General features: G+C 40.0%; 1 protein-coding gene and 1 long non-coding RNA gene across 4 annotated transcripts; one reads left to right on the top strand and one right to left on the bottom strand.

Annotated features, from left to right (window-relative positions):
• The first annotated feature begins 226 nt into the window (after positions 1 to 226).
• On the top strand, positions 227 to 12,297 carry LOC147761685 (uncharacterized). 3 transcript variants are annotated; one of them, XM_087013214.1, is made up of 6 exons: positions 227 to 316; positions 8,770 to 8,922; positions 9,264 to 9,364; positions 9,614 to 9,694; positions 9,905 to 9,979; positions 10,219 to 12,297. In XM_087013214.1, the coding sequence occupies exons 1-6, from the start codon at positions 247 to 249 to the stop codon at positions 11,599 to 11,601; spliced, it is 1,863 nt and encodes a 620-aa protein (XP_086869340.1). In that variant the 5' UTR covers positions 227 to 246; the 3' UTR covers positions 11,602 to 12,297. The 3 variants fall into 3 exon arrangements, with proteins under 3 accessions (XP_086869340.1, XP_086869339.1, XP_086869337.1); XM_087013213.1 differs by lacking the exon at positions 227 to 316 and adding an exon at positions 4,053 to 4,200 and having other exon boundaries at positions 10,222 to 12,297; XM_087013211.1 differs by lacking the exon at positions 227 to 316 and adding an exon at positions 4,053 to 4,200.
• LOC147761686 (uncharacterized) lies at positions 6,288 to 8,592 on the bottom strand. Its single transcript, XR_015334512.1, has 2 exons — positions 7,205 to 8,592; positions 6,288 to 6,778 (listed from the first exon to the last, which is right to left on the bottom strand). It is a non-coding gene; the product is annotated as an uncharacterized LOC147761686 (long non-coding RNA).
• Positions 12,298 to 15,095: the final 2,798 nt, after the last annotated feature.

The raw sequence follows: 15,095 nt of genomic DNA, 5'->3' as shown, positions 1-15,095 counted from the left end.
TACTTCGGGCATTACTTTCTGAATGTGGTTTATATACTTAATACACTTAGCCTGATCCACGGTTGTCCAGAATTCCTCAATTGCAGCCACCAGTTGATCTTTCGTTCTTGGTTTCGCCCGGTTCCTGATGAAATACTTCAGCTCAGCCCAAAGCATCTCGATGGGGTTCAGATCAGGGCTCTCGGGGGGCGTCTTAAACCAGTTGATGTTGTGCTGCTCGAAGAACGTGGCCGTCGACCTGCTGGTATGCATGGGCGCATTGTCCTGCTGGAACCTGTGCCCCAGAGGAAGCCTGTGGTTAAATCAGAAGAGATACGTAAGTGTTACTATTTTCAGAACTTTCAGCTGATGGACAAACATTGGCAATGCATACTCTAAATCGATACTGACTCTTTAATTATTTTAATTGCTGATTTCCGCTTACCTTTCTTGAAGAAACGGAATCAGAGTGTCCCGAAGAATGTCCTGGTAAGCCTCGCTGTTCATGGCGCCAGTAAACGTCACGATGGGAGTTGCGCCTCTTTGCGAAATGCCTGAAATAGATAATATCAGTCCATTAGTTTACATGAACATGCACTTTTATTTTAAAAGCCTAGTCACAATCTTGGCTAATTAGTTTTCAGACCCGGAGTGTTAAATTACACTTGTTAAATTTTGATTCATTACATTTCAACAAGCAAAGATAACCCCTTTTTATCACAACAGTATTAAACATTTCACTGTAGCGTCTCACCTGCCCATACATGGACCTTGTAGGGGTGCTTCGGTTTGCTGCGCAGTGGGCGGGGCGGACTAATGTCGTTGCCGTCTTCATCCCTGATAACTTTCCGAAAAATGTATCGACCATTCGTGTCCATCTCCACGGTACACTCATCTGAAGTGAATGCGCAAATAAGATAAATAAGACACATTTTGAAACTCAAAAGGCAAATTCAAGAAAAGAAAGAATTTTTGTGTACCTTTTTAACAACGGTGCTAATATATATACATGTAGATTACAAAGTGAGCGGAATACCCGGTAATAGATCTTAAACAACAATACATGTACATGTTGGTTTTTTAATGAAGATCTGTGGGTTGTTGCTTACCAGAAAACACAACGTCCTCAAACTTGTCCTCTACTGCCAGGGCCTCGCGGCACCAGTTCACTCTTTTCGGACGGTTCACAATTCTAACAAGCTGGCAGTAGCCCTTCGCACTTTTCACCCAGCCAACCTTCTTCCTGAATCTCCGCACAGCGCTGGACGACACCAGCAGACCTGTTAAAACGAACGAAAAAGAGCGGTATTTATATGAACATTCAGTCAATAATTTATTATTTCTTCACTGTATGAAAAAATCAATTTGACAAATTACGGTGTATGTTAACCACTATGTGCCAAGTGCTTTCTCTTGTTTAGCTCAATGAGGAGTAGATTTCCTAACATTTCCTTCGTTTGATGCGCGATGGTCGCCACGGTAATATTTTAATGGTATCAATACATAATTATTACCTGTACGTTCCCTCAGGATATCCCGAAGCTCATGTGATCTGAGCTCAGGGTTGGCCTCCATCTCTTCATCAACGATGGCCCTGTGCTCATCTGTAAATGTTGTCTGTTTCCCTGGTTTAGGCCGGTCAGCAAGGCCAAACCCTTCATTGTGTTTTACAAAAAACCTAGAAAAGATACGAATTCTGTCAGTTCAATGTATACATGTAGAATAAACAATATTGGGATAGAGTGCTCTGTAAACGCGTCGTTGTATTAAAAGAAAACGTTTGACCAAAAAGAAAATGAGCTAGTACAAAAAGAAATATGCGGTTTAAGGGAAAATCTACATATAATCCGTTTATTTCTATAAAAAAACTATAAGTCTGGAGTTCCTTGGTGAAAAAAAGAGAGATTGAAGAAGAGAGCAGGAGATTCACTGTCACTCATGATATAGTTTTATTTGCTAAAACCGGAGTAAATACACATAGCTCCACTAAGGGCAAGATCTGTCCCAATCACTTACCTGTATATCGAGCTTAGTGAACAGGTGACGTCTTCCTCTCGTAGTTGTCTCCTGATGGCTGTTATACCAAGTCCAGCCTCTCGCAGCTTCAGGGCGCGCTGGCGAGCATACTCGTTGAACGGCATCTTGTTGAATAGGCAGTGACTGGCGATCCTGCTGCCTTCCGCGTTTTTATACAGTACCTCGTGTTCCATGGCTTCACCAGCAGTAATGAAGGAGCGAAAAACTCGCGACCACAGCCATTCTTAAAACGACTTAAACATTTAACACGCGCCCATTATCTAATCACACCATCTCTTATCACCGATCTCATCTGGTTTCTGACGAATATCAACGCCCACTTATCGTCATTACAATTTCGTTAGAAAATATCCTAACGGCAACTGGATTAAACGATTCTACATATTAGTTTGAAGACCTTCATTTGAATTTACCTGTTATCTTTGGTAACATTAATGTCTTACTTATGAACCACACCTTTAAAACAGTTCGGAAGCGAGCACATAAAAAATGCTTTTGTATTAAGCCATTGAAATACAGCATAGTTAAGGATTAGGATTTTCCTTAACTGAAGGTACTTGCAGGCAAAATAATTATACCATCACAATTATTTATATGTATCCACACAATGATCATAGACTACAAAACCAGTCATCCTACTATCTAAGTCAATAAACAAAACGCCTTCTCGGATGTTCTGTCCCTAAGTTGTCACTTTGTCACAGACATTCAAACATTGTCCAATTAATATGTTTTTGGTTTGGGAAATTTTGAAATGCACAACGATCAGAAAATGCACAGGCGTTTTTATTTTATAGCTGCTTGTAGAAAGGATTTTAAAAGGATTTTCTAAGAACATGGACTCGAAAGAATGTATGATCGGAGCTTAAGCAAGCATTTAAGGAAGATAATCAACGATTGTAGTAATTGCGTGTAATCTACGTGCCAGGGCCCTTTAGATCTTATCGGACGGTCTATAGAAATGCGGAGATGGAGAAATGGGAGGGTGATCTTATCGAAAATCTCAATCTACCTGTACGTTGGAGTTATTAATCTAACTTACCATGCAGGTAAGCTCTGATTAAACGTGTGACCAAAATCTTTTGTTCGACTTAAGATGTCAAGAAGTGCCACGATTTACTTGTAATTTTGTCCTCATGTGATATTTTGGCTTTACGGCTTATTTTGATTGTGGTGAAAATTTTTATCATTTTTTCCTGCAATTCATTTATGTCAGATGTAACCTTTATCGATAACTACATCTACTTGCTGACCTTGCAAATCTGTTTTTATTGCATTTTTCTGCCAGCATGGTTATATAATGTTTTCATGGAATCTGGCCGGCTTTCATTACCAAAAATATTTTACAATTTTTTTTTTTAAATTGTGCTTTGTTTGGTGCATGTAAGCTTGTTCTTTCAAGTTATACATACGATACGGGCTGTCACCAGCACCTATTACTGCCGGCGGATGTTTCTTTTGTTTTTTCTTTTCTTTTTTTTTTTTTTTTTTTTTTTTCGCATTTATATCAGAATACATGTATTTCATTTATCGCAATTAGTGACATTTCTGGCATATATTCATATAGCAATTATTATTTTATGACATTATTCATACAACTTATTTAATCTAGATTTAGTTCACGTGTATCTTGAAGGAATGATTTAAGCAAGCAGTTTTCTGAGAACTTTATTTTAACTTAATGGTTTTATATTCCCATCTTTCTGCTGAAACGAGCAGTTTGCTTATTCTTTCGTGAATAAAATAATGAATAAAAAATCCTTTCTCCATACAATGTTATTCTATTGATAATTATCCTTGTTAAACAGTGGTCGAAAATAAAGGCAGTCTGAAGAAATACGCTGATGGAGAGATAGGAAGAAGTTGATCTTATCGGTACTCTCAATTTACCTGTACGTTGCATTAATTAAACTGTTAGCTTACATGGCAGCTCTAATTAAAAGTATCACCTGAAGATCTTTTGTCCGACTTAAACTGTCAAGATGTGCCAAGTTTGATTTCAATCACGCTCCCTGCGGCAGATTATATAATGGGGGATGATGGACAGACTAGCTTACACTTACAGTGTACTTTCTCAGCATCAGCAACTGCCGATACGAGACCAACACCTGACATTAGTGAATTTATCATCCCTAGAGGAAATCTATAGCACGGAGATGTCTGCTCGCCAGCTGTCCAAAGTTGGTAAGTAAACGGTAGTACAGTTAATAAATAGGTCTATACGAGAACCTAAGAATGATGTGATTTTTTTTCTTCAGACAACAGCTTATATTTGATATAGGTTTTACCTCCAATATTACGATGTCTATCAGGACATCTTCTCAATATTAGCTGTTGCCTGAAGAAAAAAATCACATCATTCTTATAACTTAACACAGCTCTGGCTTACATACGAGAACTTAATCCTAAAATAGATCACAGAATTAAGGAATGTGCTTTTGTGCGACTAAAAGTAGCACTACTTCTACAGTTATTATCATCATCATTGAATAAAAAGACTCTGCCCACCACCAATTAACTCAAACATTACAGAAATAAGGTTCCGTTAAAATTTACACTGTTATGCTGCTGGTGTGATCTGTAAGTTCATTACACATGATCGGACGTTGCTTATACCGGTAAAAAAAACTCATAAAGTTAGACTTCTCTAAGTATTTAGGGTATCGACTAGATAGCAAACTAAAATTGAGAAGGGTGGGATGTGCTACAGAAACGGCATAATTACGGATTACTATTAACACCTCTTTAGTAGGCTATTGTACACCATAAGCCAACCACCGATAATGTCTGTGCTGTAATTGTGCGTTAAACAAAGGTAGTGTTACAGTGATATTCACGCCTTAAGCCTCTGACAGTAGTCAAGGAGCAGAACAAGATATGAACCAGGGACAGCGTTAACTTGAAAGAAACACTTTCAATTTAATTCAGCTTGATAGGAATTTAAACTGATTCATGTTTGGAGATTCCCTAGTGATAATAACCACCAATTAACAAATTATGTGCAGAAATATATAGGCCTAAACATAGTATACCTGTAAATGTATAAGCACTCCATTTGCGTTTCAACATTTTCTAAGGTTAAATATTCCTTCAAATAAAGGTAGACAGAAAAAAAACGTGAAGTCAATCTTTGCTTCCTGGTTAAAAATGAAAAGTAAACAACACCGATATTAAGAGCCTCACAATGGGCCAAGTTCATGGACACTTGAACCCGGGGTCTATAAAAGGCGGTGGATTAACTTTTTTCGCCAGTCTGTTGGTCCAGCCCAACAGGCGAGTCTGTTGTCTGGACCAACAGACTCAGTATAATCCAGTAACTACCTACCATGCACAGGTGACATTGCATCATTTGCACTGTTCAATGACGTTACACAATTTTTAAATGAAAAATCGCGTTTAGAACTGCAGGCGAGGGTAAATGGACATCATTGTAGTTTCTGCCGTTTTGATATTAGGAAAAGTTTGATAAATAATATAAGTATTAGTAAGTGAAGTAAGTATAAAGAATAATGTTATTTTATAAACACCAAAAGTTACAAAGTTAACTTGTACATTTGTACGGTATATAGGCCTAAGCATAACCCCAAATCGTCCCACACCGACATGTTTACACTTGCTTGGTCGGACATTCAGATTTCTGGTCCCCTGTTGTTGGAATTAAGACTAGCTGAATCATAGTTCTTAACCGTACCAAATGGCACCGTTCGCCCTTTTTTTTTTTTTACCCAACGCCCAGTAGGGAGTGGGGGGGGGGGGGGGTCGGCTTTGCTTCCGCGTCCCTTAACCCCGGGATTCGGCCGTGGTTTCTTGTTAACTCGATTCACAATTTTGTTTTTTCTTCTCAGTAATAGCAGGAAAAATACTGAAAAATTCTTGAACTGTTCAACAGTCATTCGTTGTTTATACGGATAAAAATAACACGAGTCATAAAATTAAACTTCGCTAAATAGGATCGCCTATTGTCTACATGTAGTTAGCAAGATAACATCGAGGAGGGTGGGATGTGCTACAGAAACGGCATAATTACGGATTACTATTAACACCTCTTTAGTGTCCGGTACTGTACACCATACATGTACTGACTTCCTTTGCCCCTTGTCTGGACTGTATTTGCATCACATCCTAATGTCATAATCTAGTTAATATATTGCATTTCTCAACCATTCTTTTAGCGTTCAAATGATTCAAAGGCTTTGTAAATAGGCCTACATGTGAAATCTTGATATCTATATTCTCTTTCTTAAAAGATAATTAAAACAGAGTCAGCAACATACAATGACAAGAGGAGTGTTTATTATCATATTATCAACAGTAAAGGAACAAAGAACAAAGCAGTTACTTTTCAAAGGAGTGAAAGCAAGTTATGAATCTCCAAGCCCAAGCTCCAATATCAAGCCTAATCAAGGTTATCTTTTCCAAATACACAACAGTGGGTTGTTTTCTCTTATAACTAATTTACAGCTGTATCTCTTCTTCTGGTTGAGAGATCTAGGGTCTCCTAAGACAGTAATGATAATTCAGCAATCTTAGAATAAGTGTGGTACAACATGCCAGTAGTTTAGTGTGACTGAAATGTCGATTGTCAATACTTGTCAATCCACTGGTGCAAATCATCCTCTCCTACAAAACTGAATGAGATTGCCAAGCCCAAGAAGCACAATTGTTATGGGGGACTGCCCCAAGGTGACTCTAAGTCTAATAAAGGTTCGCCAGAACGTCCACTACTGCGTCTTCCCTGAGATGGCAGGACAATGTCAACAGGCTGTCAAAAGAAAATGTGTAAAACATTTTTTAAACTTATGTTAATTGGTGTAAAAAAACAAAGATAAATAATATACTAATTAAACATATTGCATAAGTAAAAGCAATAAAATCAAATATGCATGACTGTATCAATTAACAAATTGCATGCGGAAGGTTGCTCCCCCCCCCCCATCCCCCCCCCCCAATTATGAACGGCCTGTAATTTTTGCGTTTAACAAAGGTACTGTTACAGTGAAATTCACACTTAAAGCCTGTGGGAGTAGTCAAGCAACAGCGTTAACTCGAGAGGAACACTTAAAATTCAAGTTGATGTTAAAACTGATTCTTGTTTAAATACTTCTAAGTTCTAGCGATAATAACCACCAATCAACAAATTATCCTCAGTGCAGTCGCTAAGTTACATAAAAGCGAGGACATAGTATACCTGTAAATGTATAAGTGATCCATATGCTCTTCAACATTTTCTGGGGGTACATATTCCGTCACATGAAAAAAAAAAGGAAAGCAAGAAGACTTAGTTACAATCCACTCACCAGACACCATGCAATGCTTTCTAGACATTGCGTCATTCGCACTACCCAATGAGAGTTACATTGTACATCAGGTCAAAGGTCAGTCCCAAACCTATATAAAGCGCTGCTTCTCACAAGATCGCCAGTCTGGTGGCATGTCCATCAGGCGAATCTGGTGGCACATGCTTCCAGATTCAGAAAAAACTAGTGAGCAACAGCCATGCAATGGTGACAATACATCACCCACACTATACAGCGAGTGTTGGGCAGTTTTTATTTAATTTATTGTTTGTTAAACAATATTTTTTTGGAGGTCGGAGGGGGTGAAAAATGAAAGACATTTTTCAAAATCATGACTTTTAACATTAGACAATAGTAAGAACTAAAACAGAGAAACAAAAACAGCAATTTCTTTTTATTATTTTATTTGTCAAAATAAATGTCAATTCTACGAATCATTCTTGTAAATTACAAAATAATAATAAACAAACATGCTTTGTGCTCTTTACTCTGCTGTTCCCCCTTTGAAACACTCCACACGTGACGCAAGTTGTGCAGTTGATGTTCATTTCCGACAGAAAGCAGTGAGTAAAATTGCCTAAAACATCTGTAACACTGGTCGGACAGACCATTTTGCATAATAATTTTGGTCCCTCCTTCACTATAAAGTGAGCCACACAACAGAGGTGAAATTCCTGCTTAAGTCAAGACGGCTACTCCAGCACACTTTCCCGCCATTTTGCATTAATACCACATGTAGTCGTACGTGTAATGTAAAATATCAACGAAGTACTGATTGGCTTAAAAACCGGAAGCTCGAGGAAATGAACCAAGCGTTTACCTTGGTACAAATGGCCTTCGTTTAACTTGTAGGCAGTCATGTGACGTGAGAGTGCCGTTAAACTTACTAGGAGTTTTCGCGTTTATGTTATTCCGATTGAAGAGTATGATCAGTCGGACGTCGGTGAAAAAAAACAAATTATTTTTGGTTTCAATTTTATATATATTTTTTCCTTCTTTGGCAATATTAAAGTCAGCGGAGCTAGAAAAACAAGTTGTTTGAAAAAAATGCCGTACATAACTAAGAATCGCGTGCATAACTGCTGGCGAGGGTAGGCCTAAGGATTGACTGGGCATCCTGGTAGTCTCTGTTGGTATTGATTTTGAGAATGGTTTGATAAAAAAATTATAGAAAAAAAGGAAATAAAAATTATGTAATTTTATCGACACAAAAAGTTGCATACATTTACTGTTACTCGCCCTCTAAAACACTTCGCATCCGCGGACCCCCCCCCCCCCCCCCCCCAATCCCATTTACATTTAGCATCACTAGATTCATTTTCGTTAGTCGCTTATAATATTGGGCGATGCGTCTGTAGAATACCGGAACACAATCATATTTTGCCAAGTTAGAGTTAAATTTATAATCATTTATGAGTATGTTTTTCTAATCTCGCATACCCTTAATTCTTTCCAGATACCTTCGCTGTCGTTCGATGGCAGGATAATACAGTGTCCGGCCTGAAGACGATCGAACTGACGGCCGATGAGAAAATCGTACAGGGTGTACGAGTAAGGGTCCAGTGGAAGGATCTGGGGGAGGTCGAAGGAATGGTTCTTCACACAACAAGTAAGTCACCATTAGTCTGTACTGCGTGCTGACTCACTGACAAGAAAACCATACCACGATAACTATCAATATAAATAATTAAAGAAATTAACAAGGGTTCATGATGCCCAAAAACTGTACGAATAACATGTTAATTTCATATTGTACGTCGCTTCACGAGTTGTCCCGTATGCACACGTTGACATTTCTCAGCAATTTCAAAGTAAGGTTCTTTTTCTGAAAAGCGGACCCTTCATCATGAAACCTTTTTGTACCATTATCAAATTTACCAGACGAACGCCTCCCCCACCCGCCGACGTGCCTGACTTACAACCAGCCATGTTCTTTTTGTCCTCTTTCAGATTCCGTGTCAGAACACATGGCAATGGAAAGGTTTTATGCCAATGAAACTGACAGTTCTGGAAGCTCAGAGGAGGAGGAAGGGGAGGTGGAGGAAGAGCAGGTGAGCACCGTGCACTGACAAAAATCGTGCACACGACATCAATTTACCACAGCAAAATAGAAAAGAAAAAGAAAGAAATGGTCAGCTTATTGAAAAGCTATACACGACAACTGAAAACATTCTAATGCCCATCACAGTTAATTCGTTATTTTTTCAAGTTTAATTTAGCGAACTGTCTTCGTACATACATAAAACGGAAAGAGAGACAAATTCATTTGTTCATTTATTTATTTAATTGTCGTTTTTCAGAATCAAACTGACGAGGAGGAGGTGAGGGCGGAGACGGAGGTGACGAAGGAAGTGAGGCGAAAGAAGCAAGTGAGACGACAGGTGAGGGCCGTCTAATTTGATTTCGTATATATATATATATATATATATATATATAAATGTATATACAAGTATATATTATATGTGATTTTTACCTAAGAGGCTGCACAATTGCAGTTGTTCACTTTTTCTCGTTCTGTATAATAATAATAATAATGATAATAATAATAATAATAATAATAATACTGCTGTTTACGGCTTGGGTTCTTTCAGGATCAAACTGGTGAAGAAGAGGGGGAAAGACCACCAAAGAAACAAAAAACTAAAAAGAAGGCAGTGGGCCGAAAGGTGAGTACTAAAGAGAATCTTACACAAGAACAACGAGTCTATGACACCAGCTTGAAATATTTATAAGTAACGGAGGGTATGATTAAAAATGTCGAGATTAATTCAGTATTGAGGTAAAAATGTGTCCTTGAACATGAAACGACAAATGGGGTTGCGTCATAGCTGCAGTTTTGTTTCCATGTCCATATTTAAAAACGAGTTCAAATAAAAAACATTAAATAAATGTTTCTAATTTGCAGCAGGCAACTCGCATTTCATCTGGCCCAGCCGGTGGACATGACAATACACCCCAGCTTCCCCCACCTCTGCGGTGTGAGTGCAGACCGGCTCTGGTGAAACTTCAAGATTCCATTGATAAGATATTCGAGAAACTCCTGCGACATGAAGAGTTGCTTCACCAAATTTTGGGAGCCCCCCCTACCACCCCCAGCAGCCCCCCTGCCACCACCTCCACCCCCAGCACCCCCCCTGCCACCACCTCCATCTCCAGACCACCACCCCCTGCCACAACATCCACCGCCAGACCAACCCCCCCTGCCACCACATCCACCGCCAGACCAACCCCCCTTGCCACCACATCCACCGCCAGACCAACCCCCCCTGCCACCACATCCACCGCCAAATCGACCCCCCCTGCCACCACATCCACCTCCAGGCCGACCCCCCCTGCCACCACATCCACCGCCAGACCGACCCCCCCTGCCACCACATCCACCGCCAGACCAACCCCCCCTGCCACCACATCCACCGCCAGACCGACCCCCCCTGCCACCACATCCACCTCCAGGCCGACCCCCCCTGCCACCACATCCACCGCCAAATCGACCCCCCCTGCCACCACATCCACCGCCAGACCGACCCCCCCTGCCACCACATCCACCAGATCAAACCCTCCTGCCATCTTCCCCGCCACCAGACCACCCCCCCCTGCCGCCGCCACCGCCACTAGACCGTCTCTCCAGGCCACCACCTCCACCTCCAGACCGACCCCCTCTACCACATCCACCGCCAGACCGACCCCTCCTGCCACCACCACCAGACTGATCCCCCCTTCCGCAGCCACCGACTATGGGACACCGCCCCCTGTATCCCGTTTGAATTTAGACAGCCCCCTCCCATCTCCCCCACCTCCCCCTGCTTTTCCTAGCCCACCACCTTTCCCTGCATATCCCCAGCCCCCATTTTTTGACATACAAGGAGCACACCCCCATGCCCCCTTCCCTTTCCCTCCACACTACCCATACCCAGTCCCTGCCCCTGCCCCTGCCCCTGCCCCGGCTCGTTCTCAAGGCCACCCTCCCCAGACCCGTACGTTATTCCCCACTGAGAACGAGCTCCTTATCCTAAAACAAAATTCTACGGGGGCGACCAATTTTTGCGTGAAGCTAATGGGGCAGCTCTTCAGCAGGGAGGAGAGAACGGACCCCACAAAGAATGTGGAAGGATCAAAGAGAGGGGGAGACATTAGGAGTCCGTTGGACAGGAACAGAATTCAATATATAAGAAATGCTGTTGGACGTTACTATCCGGAGCAACAGAGACTAAACAAGAACTTTTGGGCAAAAATGGTTTCTGCCATGAACACTGCAAATAGAAATTTAAGAGCGGGCAACCAAAATTAGTAAAGTGTATTTTTGAAGTCCAGCAAGACATGCGGACCTCATATTTCCTATCTTCCCAGAGATCTAGCAAGACATGCAGATTCTCTCCTTCTACCCATTTTTTTGTTTATCATTCATTCCATTGTGTTACTTTTTCGGTCTAGCAAGACATGCGGACCAGTTATTTGTGATTACCTAATTAATACCTTTTATTTCAGGAAATCAGTTAGGTAAGTATTGGCCGATCTAATTCATAAAAGACCGGGCGGGCACATTTGAAATTTCTTCAACATCTAAATTTCTCTAACTAGGGATGGCAGAATGGAGAGCTCTACTCCTCGCTGTAAGGCCTGTTTATCGTAAGGAAAAGAGTGTACCCCCCCCTCCCTCAAAAAGGGAGTAGGGTTGGGTAGCACGCCGCAGCTTATCTGCCGTCCACCAATTTGCTAATTAGCTTATCCTTTATTTCAAACTCCACCGAGGTGCTTCGTCCGGTCGTTGTTCGGAGTTTTTCTTCTCGGCCTCTTTGCAACCCCACAAATTAGAACGTCTGCACTGTTGTTTGGGAATTATATATAAAATAAAGTTTTTTTAGACGTAAAAGTTACGTAATTAGGCACTGTCACAATTATTCAATTTTAGCCTCTAAAATTACTTCCTTTATTAGAGGGATTCACAATAAAAGCGGCCTTCATCGGCCAAATTTCGAACATCGTACAGGGTACTTGTGTTTGTCAATTTAATGCCTTTTCTATTCTTCACTGTATTGAATTTGTTTTGATCAAGGAGACATGTACTTAAACGGATAGCTAAAAAGTGCACAGTATTGGCCTCGTCACAGCGGAGCAGGGTACATTACCTTTTTTATTTTATTGGCCCACAATCAATCGAACTAAAGTATATCACGCCTCATTTCACGCTTTGCATAACCACAGCCCCTCCTGTCGTCGCTTTACCTGAATAAGATGTTCGTGTTATGTGCATAAGTCGGCATTGTACCTAATCTTAAGAATGTGCCCTCAGAAATCCGCACATTGCGAATTAAATGGCATTTGATCATTGAGACAGGAGAGTCTGTTTCAGCCTGGATACACCCACTCCCTTTAAATAAAAAGGCGTAACTTCACAGCCAGGATGACAAGCACGTTTTTTTTTACACGAAAGCGTTATTTGACTTTCTTTTGGCTAAATATTTGTTCTCATGTTATACAGTTGAATGGCCATAATCATAAAGTTAGTCCCACTTTTGTAAAAGCACTAACTTAAATCAAAGTTACGCCTGGGTTGCATCACAGTGAGCGGGAAATTGGACCTGCACTATTATAGACCACAATACCGTGACGTATCGCCAGCCGCGACACACCGACTCGTTGACAGACGTATCATGTACAAGAAATAAAAAAATCAATGTAAATTCTTAAACTTCACATTCTAACCTGGTCAAAGTCATGTTTGGGTCGCGCCGCAGCGTACCAGAGGACGATTTAAAGACCCATAATTAGGTGGGATCATATATCACGCCTCTTTTCACACATGGTTGTGATGCCGCAAGGCGAGAAACACCCCGCCGTCACCCTATTTACATAAACCCACCCCTTCTTACTCATCGCTGCATGTGTGTAAGATGTACGTAAGATGTGAGTAAGATGTACGTAAGTCGGCATTGTCCTTTAGGTTACGGATTTTCACACAATTCTTTTCTCCTCCTAAGGGGCGTACGTAAGTCTACGTAAGACTACTTAATCGTTTTTGGAGTAAGCATATCCGTAATGTCACTTTCTCTGCACAAAACTGTATACCCCTGGTGAAAAAGGAGTATAATTCAACATTTGAGTAAAACACAATTCAACAGGTGTGGGAGAGTTTCAACAATACCTTCATATAGTACGCGGCTATGACAGTTAAATCTTGTTCATCTATATAACCTTAAACAGAGAAACTGCACTGAAATCTGTTAATAATTAAAAACATATTTAAATTATCAATGGATTCATTGCATATGGCACCCACATTCAAGCTTACACATATTATTTTTTTTAGGTATCATATGCTAAGAAAGACCTTAAACTTATCCCTGGAAGGCTAGAAAGCCATTTTAATTTATTTTTCATTTTAATATATGTCTTTCCGTCTCCATGTTGCACACATTCAATATTCATTCTTTTTTATTATTGAACTTAAGAAATGTAAATTACAGTATACAATACTTCTTTGTTACCCCTCGCTTACTTCTCTCTCTCACACATACATACATACACACATAACTACTACTGATGGCTCATCATTTTCATTTATAAATAAGATATTTTGATAAGCACAGCATATTTTTTCTAACACAGATAGCATTCGATGTCCCTAAAGGACAGATGTCCCCCTTTTTTTTGATTTAGTGTAATTGTATTATTTTACCTGGGAAATTAATAAAATTCAATTTCTCGTCATTGTTTCCAAGAATAATATCCGATGCAGAAATATGAATATTGACAACCTTTTCATCCCTAAACCACTTTTCGATTTGCTTCCACAAGTTTTTTTTTGCGAGATCACAATCTACGAATAGATGTTCAATTGTTTCCATCATTGTGCTACATAAATTGCAATGCGGATTATCAACTATTTTATATTTGAACAGTAAGTATTTTGTCCCTAGATTTCTATGAATACATCTAAACTTAAACTATCCGAGTTTGGATTCTTTTATAACGCTTATTGTCACAAATTGCTCCTTCTCTGCTATATTTTTTAGGTGGATTTTGTTGGTATCTTTAAAGCCCCTGGTGACCTCCCTCCCCCCCCCCCCCCCCCAAAAAAAAAAAAAAAAGATTCATAGCAATGCTGTGAGTTTTATTGCAGTTTTTCTCTCCAATTTCGAAGATGTCTTTTTTTGTACATGGAATCTTGAGAAAAACTTGTGCTTAACCCTCTTGGATCACATATTCCCACATCCAAAGGTGTAGTCCGGTGGCTTAAGGAAAAAATCGTGACATGGCGGATAAAAGCACCAAATTTGGCATGTAGTTATCTTTTGACATTCTAAATCAAATCAGAGCCGTAGCCCTCTCAAACAATTTACCGTTTGGTCAAAAAATCCAAAATGGCGGCCAATCTATGGAATTCTATAGAAATATGTACATACCCATGTTGATTTTTATCAAATAAATTATTTTCTCAGAGTTTTCCACACCCTAATTACCCATTTTATTCATATATGTCAGATACCAAACAAGTTACCTTGGACTTTTTGAAAAAAATCCAAGACGGCTGTCATATACCATAGAAACAGCCATAGGACTACTAGTGCACAACTAATACCAGCTAGAAAGATACGTTGTCCACTATCAAATTAAGTCTGTTTCTCAGATTTTTGTTACCCACATAATATGTTTGTGGTGAGTAACTACGAAGTGTTCTTGGGCATTTTGGAAAATCCAAGATGGCTACCATGTGCCGCTGGAATTCTAGTATACGGGGGATTCAACTAATGGCAACTGGAAAGATTAATATTCCACTATCGA

This window comes from Lingula anatina, chromosome 5 (genome assembly GCF_051362555.1).
Source record: "Lingula anatina isolate TDL-2025a chromosome 5, LinAna3.0, whole genome shotgun sequence".
Taxonomy (NCBI): Eukaryota; Metazoa; Brachiopoda; class Lingulata; order Lingulida; family Lingulidae; genus Lingula; species Lingula anatina.
This window is presented reverse-complemented; position numbering and strand designations above follow the sequence as displayed.